Source organism: Monodelphis domestica, chromosome 8, assembly GCF_027887165.1.
Source record: "Monodelphis domestica isolate mMonDom1 chromosome 8, mMonDom1.pri, whole genome shotgun sequence".
Taxonomy (NCBI): Eukaryota; Metazoa; Chordata; class Mammalia; order Didelphimorphia; family Didelphidae; genus Monodelphis; species Monodelphis domestica.
This window is the reverse complement of record NC_077234.1, coordinates 155,771,369-155,793,191: the sequence shown is the minus strand read 5'-3', so window position 1 is coordinate 155,793,191 and position 21,823 is coordinate 155,771,369. Positions and strand designations below refer to the sequence as shown.

The 21,823-nt window shown below is 36.3% G+C and overlaps 1 protein-coding gene across 2 annotated transcripts in view; it reads right to left on the bottom strand.

The window, feature by feature from the left end:
- GPC5 (glypican 5) overlaps window positions 1–21,823 on the bottom strand; it is a 2,135,463-nt gene that overhangs the window by 1,593,683 nt on the left and 519,957 nt on the right. For both annotated transcript variants that reach the window (XM_056808065.1, XM_056808066.1), the window contains exon 4: window positions 7,249–7,382. In XM_056808065.1, coding sequence (XP_056664043.1) covers window positions 7,249–7,382 — 134 coding nt within the window. The remainder of the gene's footprint in view (window positions 1–7,248; window positions 7,383–21,823) is intronic.

The window sequence follows — 21,823 nt, the reverse complement described above, 5'->3', positions numbered from 1 at the left end:
TTTAGTATCAAGGTGTTCATAACTAATGACTCATTGTTCATGACCTTGCTACCCTTTTCCAGGTGCTTATTTAACCCAGTTAATTCTTCTTGATTTGATTCATTCCCAATGAAATCTTCAATAGAACATGAAACTAAACCATGGCAATTGCTCTGGCTAGATACCCCTATGCCCCATAGAATGTTGGCACTAACTGAATTCTTGGTTGTTACTGTCTGCCATTCCATCCTCAGATTCAAATTTAACTGAAATGTCACCTCCACTACTTTGAATATGATAACCTTTGTGTTCAAAAGTAATGTCAGCTTCATTATCAGTTAGTTTTTCCTTATCCACATCACTCACTGCTGGATGGAAGGTACTAGCTTCTGGATTCAAACTAGATGCATTTACAGAGGGTGCCTCTGCCATAAAGCTATTGACAGAATTAACTGCATTAGTTGGGACTTCTGAGAATGTTTCTAGAGTCTTATCATCTTTATCAACAATAACCTTTAGGGAATTGAAATTATGTGTCTCTGTATTAGTCACTAACTTTTTCTTGAGTTCTTGTGACTCTATTTCTTTTGCATAACTCAATCCCATTATCTTCTCTACACTGGAAAAAAAAATTCTAGGAATGATTTGATTTCCTTACAGACTTTTCCTGTGTGGTTACTATATAGGTCTTATCAAATTCTCTCATCTCATTTGCAATTTGAGATTTTATTTCTTAAATTTCTGTTTCAATTTCTGTAATCTGGCTCTGCCTTTCTCTTGCTTTATTGCAATGGCTATCATTCACAGAATCACTTTCTTTCACCAATTTTACACTATTTCCCAACATTTTACTATTATTTTTATCTGCAGCCTCTTGCTCACAATTTCTTCTTCTATCTCCAAGTGCCTGGCTTCATAACTCCCATCTAATTGTATCTGAATATTTTGGCTTTGCTCCATTTTCTATTGCCTTTTGCATTTTCCTCAAATCAGGAGCTTGTTGTGTGGACTTCAATTTGCAGTGTGAGCAGCAAGTGAATTTCTTGTACCTAGTTACTTGATTATGTTTGTCTCTGTTATTACTATCCTGTTTCTTCTTCAAGAAACAGTCTCTAATCAAATGCCCTCTATGATAGCAAAAGAAACACTCCCTAGTTTCTTTTTGCACTGATCTTACCTGGTAACTAGGTTTCTGGGAAACAGGTTTTGTGTATGTCCTAACCGTGTTTAATTTTTTTTAATTTCCTCAATTTCCTTCTGCTTCAAATCCTTTTCAGTCCTTTCTAATTTTTCCTTAAGATCTTTAACTTCCTTTCTCTGATCTGAACTATTTTCATATAGGCAACCTGCAGCCTCACTCAATTCTATTAGGGAAACTAAGTCATATTTTGGTAAATAGTTCTTTTAAAATGTCCTTAAATTTGGTGTGCATTCCTTCAGAAACTGTCTATGTACATGACCAGCTATCCCTTCATTATCTGTTTCTAAACCTAAGATTGCCTCTGCCATTTCTGACAGTTTACATAGGTGGCAGGATGTTTCCCTTTTTCCTGCCTGATCTTTTCAAGTTTGGACCATATGCCAGGTTTGGAACAACATTGCTTAATTGCTTGGAGCAAATCTTCTCTGCATCATTTAAGGTAAGACATACAGGTCAGATTGGCGAAATCAAAATCAATTCTTTGATTTGGAGTGGGACAGCTTGTTAAATTGGTCTCAGATTTAGTTGTCTCCACAAATTTCTTTTGTTCATTGGGGCTGAAAACTTCTAATATAAGAAATTCAACATCTTCGAAATCTGGATCAAAGATCCTGAATGCCCATTTAAGTTCCTTATGGGCTTTAAAAGGATTGTCCACAAATTTTGGAAAACGACATTTAATGGACTCAAGTTCCTGTGGAGTGAATTGTCTATGGGCCTTGGTGTGAATAGCACCAGCATTAGTTGTTAGCCTGGTGACTTCCTTCAATGGACATATTTTCTCAGGGGCACTATCAGCCTGGTTTTCATTTTCATTGCTATCCTCATTTTCCTGAGGTGCATTCTCTGATTGCCCATTGTCCTTGCCCATAACTAGATCTAAACTCTTTTCCTTAATGAGTTGTTCAAACGCTGCCTTAATCATCTTGTCTAAGTCGTTGTCAATGGCCATAACCTTCTCTGCCTTTAGGGGAATCATGAATCTAAAAACTTTCCTCACTTGGGTTAAGCCTGTAATACAGCCATGAAGAGTACATATACTTATGCGAGGACTTGCCAGAGAACTAGTTCATTTTAGAAAGGTATTTGTAACACAGTCATTGTCAAGGTCCCTACATAATCCACACTCTCTACTACCATTTAAGTCAGTTTGCTGTAAAGAATATGGTAAACCCAAAAGTAAGTGATGGCTGCCAAAACCACCCTGCCAAAAACTACTTGTTTGAACATCTTTACTATCTTTCCTGTCTGTGGGATTGTTGGGTACACTCAGACTACTGGGGTGCCAATTGAAATAAAGAATATAAACTGAGGGGAAACTGTTTCTGCAGCAATGACTGGGTTCTCTGGCTGGCTGTGACTAGAGAGAATTGCCACAGGAACCTAACCTCCTTATTGGTAATGGAGGTAGAACAGAAATGCTGAGGGATGCCACACTCAGAGAGATGCTGGTACACAAGGGACACTGCTCTGGGATTTGCTCTGGAGTCTTGTCTATTGATCCCTATTGATTGCTGATGGATCAGTCTATTTCTTAACCTCCTGCCTCCCTCAATCCCTCCCTTAACCAACCTCTCCCTTTTGCCTCCCTCACCTCCCAGTTCTTCTTGAAGCCTTTGACTCCTTTCCTCCCTCCTGAGTGAACTATAATGATACTCTAGTTGCTTTCTCAGTCAAGGGGTTTATTGGGATAACAGGATGGGAAACTGAGGTAAGAGGAATTTCCCTAATCTAAATGAGATAAAATTGAGGGTTTAGGGAGTCACAAGTGTGACTCTTAAACAGTTAGAAATATGGAGGACAATAGCAGTTCAAAATCTTCTTTCTTCTTCTTCTTCTTCACAAATCAGCCAGATCTCTCAGCTTAACTTCAGAAAGAAACAAAGTTCAAAGTCTCTCCTTTTCTCCTGGCCAGCTCAACTCTTATAGACCACCAACTCAAAGCTTCTCTCCTGGTCAGCTTCCACTGCTCAGAGCCAGAGACAAAGTCCAAACGCTAAGTCAGCCTCACAAAAGTCTCTCAGCCAGCTTCAAACCTCCAGGAAGAGAGAGTGTGTGTCTCCCAGTCAGAGACAAAGTCCAAAAGCCCCTCCCCCCTGTCAGCTCAAACTGCCAACAACTGGGGACATTCCATTGGAATCCTCTCTTGCGTCTTGGTCCACAAGTCCTGCAAAATCTCTCTCATGTCTCTATCACAGTGTCAAATAAGTCTCAACTAATTTAGATTTTCAGTTTTCCTACTTCTATTATTGATGGACCACATCAGGCTTTTGTTTTCATATTCCATTATCTGACTTGGTTTCCTTTTCTATGTCTTTTTAAAATTAAAATTAGTTAATCAGTTCTATAGGCATAGATATCCATGCCTTTTCACTTACTCTTAAGAATTTTTACTCTTTTTGTTTTAAAATTTGCTTTCTGAAGATATCTCATTCTTTCTGCTGATTTCCTAGGCCAGGAGATCCTACCTATCCTTTTTCAGAATCCTTTGAAACATGTTCTCACAAACTATCTAAAATCTAAGGCAATCTTTCTTTCTCTTCTATCATCGATTCTAAATGGGATAGGTACTCCTCCTTTCTCCTTCATTTTCCCTTCAACTTTAACTCGTTCCTTTTCTCAGTGAGAATTAGGTTGAGAATAGCACCTAATACTTCCCACTTTTTGAACAATTAGAGTATAATTGAGTCAATAAATATGTTATTGACTGCTCTGGTTGCTACAGAAGATGCCTAAATAAATGAAGTCTGACATTTCTAAGTTTATTCCACAAATATCAAAAACATACATAAATGCTTCTCAATCCTCCATTTGTATAAAGTTGAACCTACCAGAATTATATCCTATTCATGGGTACTATCCCACTAAGGGCCAGGGGAACTAAGGGGCCAAATATGCATTCTTGAGTTAAGGCCTTGAAGCTCACCTTGCTTGCTATTGATACACTTTCCTTTTGATATGCCCATCTGAGTCTGTGGGGTTTATTGTTGAATTTTTTTTGAATTTTTGTCTCTTTTAAATTCATGAATTAGGGACATGGCTGATGATGAGCTCTAATCCTCCTTCAGGTATTTACTAGCCCTGTGACTAGGATAAAGTTATTTAATCTCAGTCTTGGGTTCTTCAACTATTAAATGTAGATAATAATATTATTGTGAGGATAAAATGAGAAAATTTCTCTTAAGCACTTTTCAAAATTTACAATTCTATAATATAATATGACAATATACATTTATATATTGTATATTAGTATCATTGTTATTATTTTAATGGTTGCCACTTTCTACAGTGTTTGCACTCTCCATGGCAACTAGGTAGTGGGATACATGCAGGCAGACTTTTCTCTAACATTTTCTTTTCAGCTTAAAGTCTGTCTGATTAATTTGCTAAATTCTAAATAAATACATTTTATTATACAGTTTATGTGCACTTGATCTTTAGTCAGGTCCATAATTCCTTTATTGTATGCAGTATTCAAGAAATACAAATTCCCTTTTGAGATGTAATCCTCTTGAATATCTATACAGTTTTCAGATCTGCAAATCTGTCATAACTATCTTAAGATCTTATATTCAATCAGCAACATGGATGAAAATGCCACCGGTGTCCCCCATGTCTTTAAGGAGAGGTAGGGGGAGAGAACAAGCATTTATTGGGCACAGGTATATTCTATAAATATAATTTCATTTGACACTCATAACAGCCCTAAGAGGCAGGTGCTGCTATTATCCCCATTTTATAATTGAGGGAAACAGAGGTTAAGTAAAGTACCTAGGGTCACAATCCAATCAATATCTGAGGCTGAATTTGTCCTCAGGTCTCATCCAGACCCAATGTTGTATTTACGCTGCCACATAGCTGCCTCTATTTTTGGTTCAAGACTTTAGAAATAGTTCTCAGAAATTCAATCTATATTCATTCTAGAAGTCAATCATCAATGCCACCTATGAATCACCAAAAGATGATAATCTTCATCATTGACAAACAGACCCCTAATTTATTTTATTACCCATATACAAAGTTTGAGACTAAAAATTAAAAACCATTTAATGGAGCTGAATATTTTCTTAACTTCTCTTCAATGATCATGGATTTAAATTCACTGGTAATATCTTTTTATCAGTCAGAAGACTGCTCTACATTGTAAAAGAAAAGAAAAAGTCATAAAAAGTTGAATGATTCATCCACCCTTATGTTGTCCAATATCACAGGTCTCTCCACCTACTCTTTCTTTCCTCTTCCTGTTATTTTAGTCATAATTTTAAAAAAAAACTATTTTATTATCTTTGACTTTCCTTGCCAGGCTCATTTCATACTCAGATTTAGCATTCCTGATTTTTTTATAGGACCTTTCCAGTATTTGGTAGGTAGTCTCCATTAAAATTCTTGTTTTAATTTCTATAAACATCTTTATTTTTTTAAAAACTGTACTGCACAACAAGTCTCCTATCCATATTATTTTCTTTAAACTTTCCCTCTTAACTATAATCACTGATTTTTGTGCAATAAAAATTTCCTTAATGAAAGAATCCCATATATATTGGATTAATTTCTCCTATACCATCTCAGGTCATGAAATTCTGAACTCCTCCTGCTTGTTTTAAAACTATTCTTTAAAAACATGAATCTGTGTCTGACTATACATTGTCTATTTCTCCCCCCACCCCACCAGCCCATATCCATCATACATGGCTGGAGTTGTCACTGGTTATCTCATTTCAATCCAGATGCCTGGAGGTACATTATTCTCTGTACTTTTAGGAATTAAATTATGTTCAAGACAACTCAAAAGCTTATTCATTGCTTTCTACTTTTATAGGAGACAAATAGAACTCCAAGATATTATAAGTAAATCTGCCTCTACCCACTCCCACCTTCATTTATACTCCACAGTACATCATGCTTTTGTAACAGAATTATTATTCATTTCCTCAACTCATGATGTACGTACTTTTGCCTACTGTCTAAGTTCTTTAGTAAACTTCAGTTATAGTCATTCTTACTTTTCTTTCCATTAACTATTATTTCCCTTTACACTGTCCCCATGCCTAATCCCTAACATGGTTCCTAAATTTCCTGTCCTGAGTATGTCCTCCTGATATTTCATGCTATTCTTCCACTATTCCTTTTATCTTTGTTCATTTTGAATAAATATAACATTCAATAGTCCTACTAGTAGTAGTGAGTCTCATTTGTCATTACACCGAAACCAATGAGATGAATAGATAGCTCCTTTGTCAAGGTCTTTATTTCCCCTTGTTTCTTATGCCTATACTGCTTATTTCTGTAATGATACCTATATACTTTGGGCTATAGACACCTTTGGTTTAAAGCCCTGAAGAAATTCTGCCATTATTTTTGTTGTTGTGTTGTATCTGTTTCTATTTAATAAAAGATGCTCTTGTGATATTGCTTTGATTTCATATGTGAAATGTGATGATAATAAAAATATACATTCATTTTAAGCAAACTGCTCCCTGTTTATACTTTCTAGGTTAATTTATATCATTTTAGTTCCATTCCACAAACATGTATTGAATGGCTATATATGATTTACTCTGTACAAGATATTTTAGGAGTCATAAAGATAAACAAGACATGGTCCTTGATTTAAAGGTGGTTCATAATGTAGTAAGGGAAATAATGTGGTTTATTAGAACAAAAGGTCAAATAGCACATCTGCAAAAGAACATCATACAATGGGGAAAAAAGAGAAAAAGAATTCCTAATCACATTGTTAAAGGAGATTCCAGAGAAAAAGTCAATAACCTTAAATTCTTAACCAACAATAGTTTCCAGATTCCATGTCTACAGCCTTACCTTTAAATTTTATATGGTATATGGAGCTATCTCGCAATGTGGAACCTAGATTTTACAAAAGGGCCTTATCCCAACTAATTAAGGAAAGAGTATTTTTATTGGTTGTTAAAACAGAATTAATTTTATTCTCTTCCTTCTCTTCTGGTATATTTCTTTCTTTTTTTCCCCTAACTGAATGTGGTCCATTCTGTTGTTAAATTAATGGCTTACTTTCTTCTTTCTTTCTGGTTGTAAAACTAATGTCTTACTTTCTTCTGCTGGCAAGGCTTTCTTCACCATCTCTTGAAGAGATCTTCATTCCTTGCTTATCTTTACTCTGATCAAGAGAACAACCAGGAGTTTGTGTGGGTGTTCTTACAGGAGGACCACAGATCTTGTTCACCTTGTTAAAAAAAAAAAAGGAAGAAAGAGTTAGTAAAAGGTTTTGGGTTTTTTTTTCCATTTGAATTAATTTATTTAGTAAATTTAGAACATTATTCCTTGGTTACAATAATCACATTATTTCCCTCCCTCCTCTCCACTCACTCTTCCTGCAACCAACACGCAATTTCATTGGTTATTACTTGTTTCCTTGATCAGAACCTATTTCCATGTTGTTGTTTACACTAGGATGTTCATTTAGAGTCTAGACGCTCAAACATATCCCTTTGACCCATGGATTCAAGCAGCTGTTTTTCTTCAATGTTTTTACTCCCACTGTGTTTCCTCTGGATGTGGATAGTGATTTTCCTCGTAGATCCCTCTGGGTTGTTCAGGATCACTGCATTGCCACTAATGGAGAAGTCCATTACATTCAATTGTACCACGTTGTTTCAGTCTCTTATACAATGTTTTCCTGGTTCTGCTCCTCTCACTCTGAATCAATTCCTAGAGGTCATTCCAGTTCACATGGGATTACTTCAGTTTATTATTCCTTTGAGCACAATAGAATTCCATCACCAATATATACCACAATTTGTTCAGCCATTCCCCAATTGAAGGGCATCCCCTTGTTTTCCAATTTTTGCCACCACAAAGAGAGAAGCTATGAATATTGTTGTACAGGTCTTTTACCTTATTATCTCTTTGAGGCACAAACCCAGCAGTGCTATGGCTGGATCAAAGGGCAGACAGTTTTTTAGCACCCTTTGGGCATAGTTCCAAATTGCCCTCCAGTATGGTTGGATCAATTCACAACTCCACCAGCAATGCATTAATGTCCTGACTTTGCCACATCCTGTCCAGCGCCACTTCTCATACCAAATTCTCATATTATTCACTAAAGTATGAAAGCATAGACCTATGTAATAAACATATGTATTTATTTGTATCTCTATATATGGTATTTATATATTTTTAAATTTAATTTTATTGATTAGTATTTATATATATAGGGTATTTATTCATATTAGGCTACAAAAACAGGATTTTATGACATTTTAAAACTAAGTTTCATTGACAAATAGTAATGGTGATATATCAAATAAAGAAGCAAAGTAGCATGGTGGTTAGGGTTAGGATTGCTTTCTACTATATAATGTGTCTATATAAGATATACTGGATATTACAAGAAGTTCAGGAAATGGACTTGTAATCACTGATGTAGCATATGCCTGGTAAGGTAAGCCCCTCTGTCAATGTAAGTTTGTATCTGCTATGAAATTTATAATCTTCAAGTTGCCTCTCAAGGCATCTTAATTGAAAAGTTAAATGACTTGTGCAAGTTCAAACAATCAGAATGTGTCAGATACAGGACATGAACCCAAGGCTTCCTGACTACAAAGCTGGATCTAACTGCTATCCCATATTCCCTACATAATTCATAGGATTATAATTTCATTAATATTGATAGTACATACATAATTATTGGATGCAGACTGGAATTCTTCTGAACTATACGGTGTAGTATTCACAAAGTATGGTGAAAAGAAATGAGTAAATTAAGCGTTTCTTACCTAGTAATATAGGTTCTCTGGATATATATATATATATATATATAATTTGGTTCTCAGATGATAGACACACAATATGTCACTGGGTCTGGATTAAAATCCTGTCTAGACTGATTGTATTTCTGAGAGTTTACATGTATGAAACTCATATTGATAGATCCTACTGTCAAGACCATAGCTCAACTGTTATTTTATAATCAACCAAACTTTCTTTGTATACCATATTCATTACTTAAAAGCATTCTTTGTTTTAATGAACTTTAAATATCCAGACCAACTAAATAATATATTGACTAATCTTAAATAGATTATGTGTAGATTTTAATAGCTATTTCTTCTAGGGAGTTATTAAAAACTTTAAAAGAAAATTTTTAAAAGAAAAAATGTTCTCACAAAGAACATTTGCCTTGCCTTTGGGATCTAAGTATTATTTTCATGTCACCATGAGTCATCAGAATAAGACCTTAGTGACTTCTGGTCAAGATGGCGGCTTAGAGAAAGCTAAAGTTCAGAGCTCCAGAAACCCTTCCCTACCAAACTCAAACTATATGCTCCTAGGGCACCGAAATTCAAAAGGAACAACAGCATAGACCCCGGGAATCCTCCTCCTGGACCTGGATCAAAAGGTACGTCCCCCCAAAAGCCAGAACCCAAGATCACTCAGACCTAAGGGGTAGGCAGAAGGAAGGTCCCAGGACCCATCCCGCGAACCCAGAGCGCTGAGTCCGAGGCATGAGAGGGAACCTCAGTGCCTCAGGGCTGGCTATTCTGAAGGCCTCTTCCTGAAAACAACCTGACTCAGTCGAGGGGCCACCCAACACAGACAGCAGGGAAACAGAGAGAGATGGGGGGGAGCCTGTAACCCCCTGGTTGGATCCTTACATCCCGGTCTCACTGAAGGTCCCTGCCCCAGGGCATACTCAGTTCAATCCAGTGAAAGTTAATCCTATCAGGAGCCCTTGAGCTCCTGGAAGCAGCGGCCCCTCCCCCCTCAGAGTGCAGGCTCTTCTGGCCAGCAAAGGCATTAAAACACCCCTCAGAGAGTGCTGAGCCAGGCTCAGAGTGTGGAAGTAAGGCAACAGAGAAGCATCGGGAGGGAACTGAGGAGGGCAGTAACAAGGAAACACCAGCAATTCCTGGCCTCCCCGGGAATACAGAACAGCTGAGGAGAATGGTCAATTTGCCTAGGGCTAAAACCTCTGAACACCAGACAGAGATAAGAAAATCTAGACCTCCCCACTCAGATAGAGATGTCAAACTCCACAGAAGCACAAAAGCCTCAAAACTCCAAGAAAAACAAGAAGAAGGGGGCAACTTTGGACACATTTTATGGAGCAAAAATACAAAACACAGAGGAGATAGAAGAGGAAACACAAGCAAATGCTCCGAAACATTCCAAAGGAAATGGAAACTCTCCACAAACACATGAAGAATTTGAATCAGAAAGGATCAAAGAGATGGAAGCCTTCTGGGAGGAAAAGTGGGAAATAATGCAAAAGAAATTCACACATCTACAAAACCAGTTTGACCAAACTGTAAAAGAAAACCAGGTTTTAAAGCAAGAACTAATAAAGCAAAGCCAAAAGACCAAGAAATTAGAAGAGAACATAAAATATCTCACTGACAAAGTGACAGATTTGGAAAATAGAGGGAGAAGAGATAATTTAAGAATAATTGGACTTCCAGAAAAACCAGAAATAAACAGCAAACTCGACATCATAATACAAGAGATAATCAAAGAAAATTGCCCAGAGATTCTAGAACAAGGGGGCAATACAGCCACTGACAGAGCTCACAGAACACCCTCTACACTAAACCCCCAAAAGACAACCCCCAGGAATGTAATTGCCAAATTCCAAAACTCTCAAACAAAAGAAAAAATCCTGCAAGAAGCCAGAAAAGACAATTTAGATATAAAGGAATGCCAATCAGGGTCACACAAGACCTTGCAAGTTCTACTCTAAATTATCGTAAGGCATGGAACATGATCTTCAGAAAGGCAAGAGAGCTGGGTCTTCAACCAAGAATCAGCTATCCAGCAAAACTGACTATATACTTCCAAGGGAAAGTATGGGCATTCAACAAAATAGAAGATTTCCAACTTTTTGCAATGAAAAGACCAGAGCTCTGTGGAAAGTTCAATATCAAAAATCAAAGAGCATGGAATACCTGAAAAGGTAAATATGAAGGAAAGGGAAAAGGAGGAAAATGTTATCTTCTTCTTTTACTCAAACTCTCTTCTATAAGGACTACATCTCTATCAATCTATGTATACTAACATGTGGGGAAAATATAATGTATAAATAGGGGGTAAAGAAAGACCAAATAGAATAATCTTTCTCACACAAAGATTCACATGGGAAGGGGGGGGGGAAAGGAAACTCCTATAAGAAGGAGAGGAAGAGAGTTTTTACTTAAACCTTACTCTCAGGGAAATCAACTCTGAGAGGGAAGAACATCCAGATCCATATGGATCTTGAATTCTATCTTACTCAACAAGGGAATGGAGAAGGGAAAACCAAGGGGGGTAGAGAGGAGGGAACACAAAAAAGGGAGGGAAGAAGAGGGGGAAGGAGGAGGGAACAAAAAGGGAGGGACTAGAAAGGGAAACATGTCAAGGGAGGGGAGAAGGGGGACTGATTTAAAGCAAATCACTGGACTAAAAGGTAGAGCTGAAGAAGAAAGGTTAAATTAGGGAAGGATATCAAAATGCCAGGGAGTCCACAAGTGACAGTCATAACTTTGAACGTGAATGGGATGAACTCACCCATAAAACATAGACGAATAACAAAATGGATTAGAATCCAAAACCCTACCATATGTTGTCTTCAAGAAACACACATGAGGTGGGTAGACACCCACAAGGTCAGAATTAAAGGATGGAGTAAGACCTTCTGGGCCTCAACTGACAGAAAGAAGGCAGGAGTGGTAATCATGATATCTGATAAAGCCAAAGCAAAAATAGACCTGATCAAAAGGGATAGGGAAGGTAATTATATTTTGTTAAAAGGGACTTTAGATAATGAGGAAATATCACTAATCAACATGTATGCACCAAATAATATAGCATCCAAATTTCTAATGGAGAAACTGGGAGAATTGAAGGAAGAAATAGACAGTAAAACCATATTAGTGGGAGACTTGAACCAACCATTATCAAATTTAGATAAATCAAATCAAAAAATAAATAAGAACGAGGTAAAAGAAGTGAATGAAATCTTAGAAAAATTAGAATTAACAGACATATGGAGAAAAATAAACAGGGATAAAAAGGAATACAACTTCTTTTCAGCACCATATGGAACATTCACAAAGATTGACCATACATTAGGTCACAGAAACATGGCAAACAAATACAGAAAAGCAGAAATAATAAATGCAACCTTTTCAGATCACAAGGCAATTAAAATAATGATCAGTAATGGTACATAGAAAACCAAATCAAAAATTAATTGGATGTTAAACAATATAATACTCCAAAATCGTTTAGTTAGAGAACAAATCATAGAAACAATTAATAATTTCATCGAGGAAAATGACAATGGCGAGACAACCTTTCAAACCTTAGGGGATGCAGCCAAAGCAGTAATCATAGGTAAATTCATATCCCTGAATGCTTATATTAACAAACAATGGAGAGCAGAGATCAATCAATTAGAAATGCAAATAAAAAACTCGAAAGCTATCAAATTAAAAACCCCCAGCAGAAAACCAAACTAGAGATCCTAAAAATTAAGGGAGAAATTAATAAAATTGAAAGTGATTTACTATTGAGCTAATAAACAAGACAAGAAGCTGGTACTTTGAAAAAAACAAACAAAATAGACAAAGTACTGGTCAATCTAATTTAAAAAAGGAAAGAAGAAAAGCAAATTAACAACATCAAAGATGAAAAGGGGGACATTACCTCCAGTGAAGAGGAAATTAAGGCAATCATTAAAAACTAGTTTGCCCAATTATATGGCAATAAATACACCAATTTAGGTGATATGGATAAATATATACAAAACTACAAACTGCCTAGACTAACAGAAGAAGAAATAGAATTCTTAAATAATCCCATATCAGAAAATGAAATCCAACAAGCCATCAAAGAACTTCCTAAGAAAAAATCCCCAGGGCCTGATGGATTCACCAGTGAATTCTATCAAACATTCAGAGAGCAGTTAATCCCAATACTATACAAACTATTTGACATAATAAGCAAAGAGGGAGTTCTACCAAACTCCTTTTATGACACAACCATGGTACTGATTCCAAAACCAGGCAGGTCAAAAACAGAGAAAGAAAACTATAGGCCAATCTCCCTAATGAATATAGATGCAAAAATCTTAAATAGGATACTAGCAAAAAGACTCCAGCAAGTGATCAGAAGGGCCATCCACCATGATCAAGTAGGATTTATACCAGGGATGCAGGGCTGGTTCAATATTAGGAAAACCATCCACATAATTGACCACATCAACAAGCAAACCAACAAGAATCACATGATTATCTCAATAGAGGCAGAAAAAGCCTTTGATAAAATACAACACCCATTCCTATTAAAAAAAACTAGAAAGTATAGGAATGGAAGGGTTGTTCCTAAAAATAATAAACAGTATATATCTAAAATCATCAGCTAATATCATCTGCAATGGGGATAAACTAGATGCATTCCCAATAGGATCAGGAGTGAAACAAGGATGCTCATTATCACCTCTACTATTTGACATTGTACTAGAAACACTAGCAGTAGCAATTAGAGAAGAAAAAGAAATTGAAGGCATCAAAATAGGCAAGGAGGAGACCAAGTTATCACTCTTTACAGATGACATGATGGTCTACTTAAAGAATCCTAGAGATTCAACCAAAAAGCTAATTGAAATAATCAACAACTTTAGCAAAGTTGCAGGATACAAAATAAACCCACATAAGTCATCAGCATTTCTATATATCTCCAACACAGCTCAGCAGCAAAAACTAGAAAGAGAAATCCCATTCAAAATCACCTTAGACAAAATAAAATACCTAGGAATCTATCTCCACTGACAAACACAGGAGCTATATGAACACAACTACAAAACACTAGCCACACAACTAAAACTAGACTTGAGCAATTGGAAAAACATTAACTGCTCATGGATAGGACGAGCCAATATAATAAAAATGACCATCCTACCCAAACTTATTTATCTATTTAGTGCCATACCCATTGAACTCCCAAAATATTTCTTTACTGATTTAGAAAAAAACATAACAAAATTCATTTAGAATAACAAAAGATCAAGGATATCCAGGGAAATCATGGGGAAAAAAATGAGGGGGGCCTTGCAGTCCCAGACCTCAAACTATATTACAAAGCAGCAGTCATCAAAACAATTTGGTACTGGCTAAGAGACAGAAAGAAGGATCAGTGGAATAGACTGGGGGAAAGAGACCTTACCAAGACAGTATACGATAAACCCAATCCAGCTTTTGGGACAAAAATCCACTATTCGATAAAAACTGCTGGGAAAATTGGAAGACAGTGTGGGAGAGATTAGGAATTGATCAACACCTCACACCCTACACCAAGATAAATTCAAAATGGCTGAATGACTTAAACATAAAGAAGGAAACCATAAGTAATTTGGGTAAACTCAGAATAGTATACATGTCAGACCTTTGGGAGGGGAAAGGCTTTAAAACCAAGCAAGACATAGAAAAAATCACAAAGTGTAAAATAAATAATTTCGACTACATCAAATTAAAAAGCTTTTGTACAAACAAAACCAATGTAACTAAAATCAGAAGAGAAACAACAAATTGGGAAAAAATCTTCATAGAAACCTCTGACAAAGGTTTAATTACTCAAATTTATAAAGAGCTAAATCAATTGTACCAAAAACCAAGCCATTCTCCAATTGTTAAATGGGCAAGGGACATGGATAGGCAGTTTTCAGATAAAGAAATCAAAACTATTAATAAGCACATGAAAAAGTGTTCTAAATCTCTTATAATCAGAGAGATGCAAATCAAAACAACTCTGAGGTATCACCTCACACCTAGCAGATTGGCTAACATGACAGCTATGGAAAGTAGTAAATGCTGGAGGGGATGTGGCAAAGTAGGGACACTAATTCATTGCTGGTGGAGTTGTGAACTGATCCAACCATTCTGGAGGGCAATTTGGAACTGTGCCCAAAGGGCGACAAAAGAATGTCTACCCTTTGATCCAGCCATAGCACTGCTGGGTCTTTACCCCAAAGAGATAATGGAGAAAAAGACTTGTACAACAATATTCATAGCTGCGCTCTTTGTGGTGGCCAAAAATTGGAAAACGAGGGGATGCCCATCAATTGGGGAATGGCTGAACAACTTGTGGTATCTGTTGGTGATGGAATACTATTGTGCAAAACGGAATAATAAAGTGGAGGAATTCCATGGAGACTGCAACGACCTCCAGGAAGTGATCCAGAGCGAGAGGAGCAGATCCAGGAGAACATTGTACACAGAGACTAATACACTGTTGTATAATCGAACACAATGGACTTCTTCATTTGTGGTGGTGTAATGTCCCTGAACAATCTGCAGGGATCTAGGAGAAAAAACACTATTCATAAGCAGAGGACAAAATGTGGGAGTAGAAAAACCGAGGAAAAGCAACTGCCTGACTACAGCAGTTGAGGGGACATGACAGAGGAGAGACTCTAAACGAACACTCTAATGCAAATACTAACAGCATGGCAATGGGTTAGAATCAAGAACACATGTGATACCCAGTGGAATCACATGTCGGCTATTGGGGGTTGAGGGGAGGAAAAGAAAATGATCTTTGTCTTTAATGAATAATGCTTGGAAATGATCAAATAAAATATTATAAAATTTAAAAAAAGAATAAGACCTTAGTGGAAAATGTATAATGCATTACAATATCTGTATATACATGTATAATTTAATTCATTCAAAAGACCATTTTATAATTAAGTAGCTTAAAATAAATCAGTGAGAGGAGGTAAAATATTTAAAGGAGAAATCAACATCAAATAGCTTCATTTGGTTCTAAAAAATGGTTATTCTGTAAAAGGAGATTTATTTATGAGCTGCATTTGTATAGATAAGTAAGAACTAGTTTAGATTGAGTTTAAAAATTAAAATTTGATCTACCGATATTCTCTAATTAAAGCATGAAGACATAATTTAATGTCTCTTTCCATGAACTATCCTGAGAAAATAGAATAAAAGAATCTAAATCAAAAAAATTACCAGCATTCCATTTTACTTTATTATTTGATTTATAAAACCAATATATTGTGAGGTCTTTGCCTAGACTTCATCTATAAGTCAATTATATTAATTTATTTTAGATTAATTACCTAAACTATGTCCTTTATAGAGATTACCCCAACACCATCCAAAAACTCTCATTAAATTTTTCTTGGTGCAAACATTTAGTGTGGGTTTTTTTTTAATGCTAAGTACTGTGGAAGAATCATGCATACATAAATGTCTTTTGTATAGTTTCAAAATTTACAGAGCCAAAGGATTAATGTTGTGAAACGGAAAGATCACCAGATAAGGGATTAAGAAATATAGGTTTTAAAACCAACTTCATGGGTGTTCTGAACCCAGCTTGTATTGCAAGATTTGCCTCTTGTTCATTTTTTATTATGAGCATTTACACCTCAGAAATTGGCAACTGCTACACATCAAGGTTTGGTTTATTGTTTTGTTGATTGTCTATACTCAATAAAGCGATGAAGAAAATGTTAGTAAAGATGATTAAAATTTAAAATGTGTTGTGATTTTATTCACTGGAGAGCCAGTTGTTAAAAATTTACCAGTACATCCTTGAAAAACTTTGTCACTTATAATGTTAATAAGTCATTTAATCTCTCTGGATCATAGCTAGTTTCTTCACTGTTAAAAAAAAAACACCAAACTAAATGATCTGTGAGTTGCCTTTAAGATCTGAAAGTTTGTCTTTGAGAAATGAGGATAAAATAGCTACTTGTGAAATAGGTTCTTCAGAGAAGTTGAAGGTGCCGTTTACTTTTCTTTGTTCATTTAGAAGAGTCTCCTTTTTAATAAAATTCAATCATATCAATGTATCTATACTCTTGGGTATCATCCACAATAGTACAGTTTATAACATAGAGTGCCTTCTCATCTTGTGCCTCTTTTATCTATAACATCCCATAAATCCTACAAAGAACATCCATTCAACATACTGGCAACCTCTTTTTTTATCTCTTCCAATTGTATAAACATCAACAGAACATAAGAGCTACCCATTATCCATTTGTCATACTCACAAAATATGATTGAATCATCTTTTGGGGGGAGGTTAGGAGAGGACTTAACTATAACTAGCCCTCTAGCCCTCCATCCCTCAATAAACCTCTTGATGGACCTTTAACAACAAACACCTCTCCTTTATAACAATAAATCTGGATAAGCAAAACTACTCTACACACTGGCAGTTTTGGGAAAAGCCTATCTCATTCTGTTCATCTAGTCCATCAACACTGTGGATGAGAACATGTGATTGCATGTTTTATCATTGGTCACCTGGGCAGTAGTTGGCTTTTGAATTAGTCAGAGTTCTTAAGTCTTTAATTATTTGTCTTTACAATATTGTAAGTATTTTAAAATTTAGCTTCCTAATTCTCAGCATTTTACTCTGTATCAGTTCATAGAGATCCCACTGGGGCTGCTGACTGGGAAAAGTAAGAGGGCGCCTCCTACTTTTCGGATGATCTAGGTGTCACCAACTGTAATGCTTCTACTGAGATGGTGGGCCACCATTCCTACCATCTTTCCTTCTAATACACCCCCTCGTTCCCATTTACTGCCATATGATCTGCCAATAGGAATTCTAATCTGGGCTCTGTAATCTTTCATTGGCCAAATCCTTATGATTTCATTCCTTCCTAGTGTTAGGAGGGATTATTGGGAAAGAAATCAAGTAACAGTGTAGACATGCAGAGTGGGATGGGATGCTATGAGCCAGGAGGGGCAGGAGACAGACACCCTTTAGAATCTGGGGAGTGAGAAACCTGGGAAATCAACTGCCATGCTGAGAGTTGGGAGAGGAATCTGAAGCTAATAGCATCTCCAGTTTCCAATTCTGACCTCTGGTGGACTTCCAACTTGTTCCGGTGGAAAATCCAGCTACATCCTGAAGACCAATTAAATCTTTGACTCTGCAGCTATTGTGAGGAAATGGAACCTCTGGTAGGGTTGGCCAGAACTGCTTCATTTACCTTTAGAAAGGCCATGACCTCATTGAGGTGGACTTGGCCAAACCCAACATCTGTCTCCATCACTATTTTGTTTTTATGCTAGAGTCTGCTACCTTTGTGGGCTTAACCTAGGTTTAGATCAGAAAGAAAGGGACATTAAGGCAGAGAGGTCAGTCAGGATAGCCCCAGCTCCACTGGGGACTGAAGAGACCCTTTGAAAGGTCAGATTGGGTGGGGGGGGAAGGTTTAGACTTAGGGTATTTCCTCAGCCCACATTCCTAACTCAATCCTCATATACAATTTTTAATTTTAAACTTTTAAAAACAATTTTATATTTTAAATATACAATTTTAAACCTTTGTTACCTCGAGCAGTGAGTCAGATTTTAACTACTGTCTGAGTCAGCGAGCAGCCATTTTTGCTCTCTGACCCTCCGAGCATCATCTTGCCTGACTGGGTTTAGCAAAACCCCAGTTAACCATTTATATTCATTTCCTTGACTAGATACATAGCAGCTAAACTCTCTTATATGCATGTTCTCTCCCAATGAGTATGTGTGTGTTCCTTGAAAATGGGAACTTACCTATTAAAAAAAAAAAAGCTATGTCAGCAGTGTTTAGAACAGTCTATGAACTAGTAAAGGGGGTTTACATTTTTATTATTATGTGTCTTGTTATCTTTAGTTATAAAATCAAAGAAGCTAATGAGGTTGCTGTAACGATCAAATGAGATCTATTTAAAGAACTTAGGACAGAACCTGGCATACAGTAGGCACTTACTAAATGCTTGTTCTCCTCTTCCCCTTTCCTTTATGGATTCTTATTTGCCTTTTCATCAATAATCCGTAATCCAGATTTTCATTTAGCTCCAATTTTCTTCTGATTTCTGTTCATTCAGAGTGATCATGTCAAGACTATCAGTCTTCAGTTCCTACCAGTAGTAGCAGTAGTAGTAGTAGTACTTGGTCCCATATTTGGAATATCAGTAGGAAAGGTCATGTTTATAACATTCTAAAAACTTTATGATCCTTAGAACCCTCTGCCTCCTTTTCTACTGCTTTCTACTATCATTGTAGAGGAGGAATGAACTAAATAATATTAGTGGCTGGTTTGTATTATTTTGCTTTATTTCATTGATTGCTGTGATAAGAAATTCAGCACTAAGTAGCCACCATACTAGTATTCAGTGTCTCTAGATATAGCTAGAAAAGTCCTTTTAAAAGCAGAAACACAGTTTTAGTACTGTTTACTCAAGGAAAGTAGTTTGACATAGTGGCATAAGCTTTGAGAACTTATTTGCACATCGCACATCCTCATCATAGAAATGTATTAGAGTAAAACTTTGGTTAGGCAGAATGAAATTATTCATTCAATACCATTTTAAAATCAATCTCTGGATGCTCCATGTCTTCAATATGTTCACAGGATTAACTTTAGCAAACTAGTATAATGAGATGGGCTTGTTTTCTTCAACATGACCCACTATTCTAGGCATAAAAATCTTCCTTCTACTCACTGAACTTATTATCCCTGATCTATCGATAAAATGAATTTCCCGATATTAAAACAGAGGTTCTTAAACTTTTTTCATGCCATGCCCCATTTAAAGGTCCAATAAAGTATTAAAATACATAAAATAAAAGAATTGCAAAGGAAAACAGTGATATTGAATCATAGCTATCAGTATTTTTTAAAGCAAACCCAATGGTCCCCAGGTTGAGGACAACTGCTACAATAGATTTCCTCTATCTTTCCCCATTCAAACTAACATTTCCAAAATACCTTGCCAAATAAAGGAGATAATCAGTGATGTTTAGATGCAAATGATCAATAGCTTAATATACTTATCTTCAACAAGAGGATTTTCATTTTAAAAGATATTATTCTTTAAATTAATAAAGGGAATCTTTAATAGTTTAATTATATTCCAATAGTAAAGGGTTGGAGCAAGCATAGTGATAAAGAGCCCTATTCAAGCTTCACAAACCATTCTAGGAGGGTAACAACCTATATGGGCCCTGATTGGGGGAAACTTTTCTTAGTCCTGTTCCAATATCATATCTCACCTGGGGCTCTGGGTATCCCAAATCTAAAAGCCTTGCCCTCATATTTGAGACTGTTCACTTGTTTTCAGTCATGTCTGACTTTTCAGGACCTCATTTGGGATTTTCTTCACAAAGATGCTAAACTGGTTTTTTATTTCCTTTTCTATCTCATTTTAGAGATGAGGCTCCTGAGATCTCAGGGTTAAATGACCTACTGACTTTGGCCAGATTTGAATTCAGGAATATGAGTCTTCCTGACTACAGGCCAGGCACCTTATCCACTTCATCATATAGCCACCCATTCCCTTAAATACAAGATATCAAAAATGTGGTAACTAACCAAAAAATTCTTACACATTTTAAAATATTGACAAATTAGAGGAAAATTTTACTTCAATTCATTGCAAACTCATGAAAAACAATGAATGGGACATTAACATGGAATTTGAACTCTAAAACTCAAATGAGAACTCTATAAGGTAGCTAAGTGCCTTAGCTCCAACAATGTGAGTGAATGAATCACATTCTTTCTACTATATTTCCCTCTCTATCAAGAAAACTCTCAGGTATGTTTTGGGCATTTTTCATCCTGTACTCATTCTGTAATTTCCTCCTCGCTCTCCTGATTTTTACCTTTCTTCTCTACAATCTGTCAGAAGGGTCCTAGAAAAAAATTACATTTCTGCCTACTACTTAGCTAGTCCGTAAAGCCCTTCCATTTGCTTCTCGCTGCTTTCCACTTAGATTTTCAACTTTTTATATTGTCTTGAAAGATATTTTTGAGATGCTCTAGGAAACCTCAATTCTCACATTTCCACAAAGTGTCTGTTTCATTGTTTCTATTCCATTCAGCCTCTTTTCTTATACTTTCCCTATTCTTCATGTGCCCTTCCCTCATTCATTCATGTTATGACACTTTTCTGATACTTATAGACTTCTTAAGACCACTGAATGCATCTCCTATCTCAGACCTCTATTCAGAAATTACAAGAGGGGAATCCCAATGTGCACAGATGACTTTGGGTCCCTTCCTAAGTAGGAGCTGCATGTAGGAAATGGAAGTGTATTGCAGCTATAAGGGTTCCATTTACTATTGTTACTATCAATAACAATAATAATAATAAATATCATATTTCTATAGCACTTATTATGTGCCAGGAACTAAGTTCTCTTGATAACTGATATCTCATTTGAGTCTCACAAGAAGAGCAAAGACTTTTAAAATTCATTTTACATATGAGTAAATTGAGACAGAATTTAAGTGACTTGCCTAGCATTATATAGCTAATGAGTGTCTGAGATCAAATTTGAATTCAGGTCTTCCTTCCTCTAGGACTATACTCTACATCCTGAGTAATCTAGATGCCTCTACCTGCTAAATCCTTTGGTTTTCAATAAGCCTTTTGTCTGGATTTTGGGGGCTTTCCCTTTATATGATTATAAGTCTACCAGTCAGTGTCTACTATATGTAACATTCTAGACTGTGGTGGTTGTACTTCTAACTAGAAAAGAACCAAAATGACATCACTGGTGATGCCTTTTTGACTCACATATAATTGTGTTTAAGTGAGGCAGCATTGCACACACTCACTCTCCCTTCCAAAGTCATCACGTCTAGTGGTAAGAGAAAAATCAAGACAAC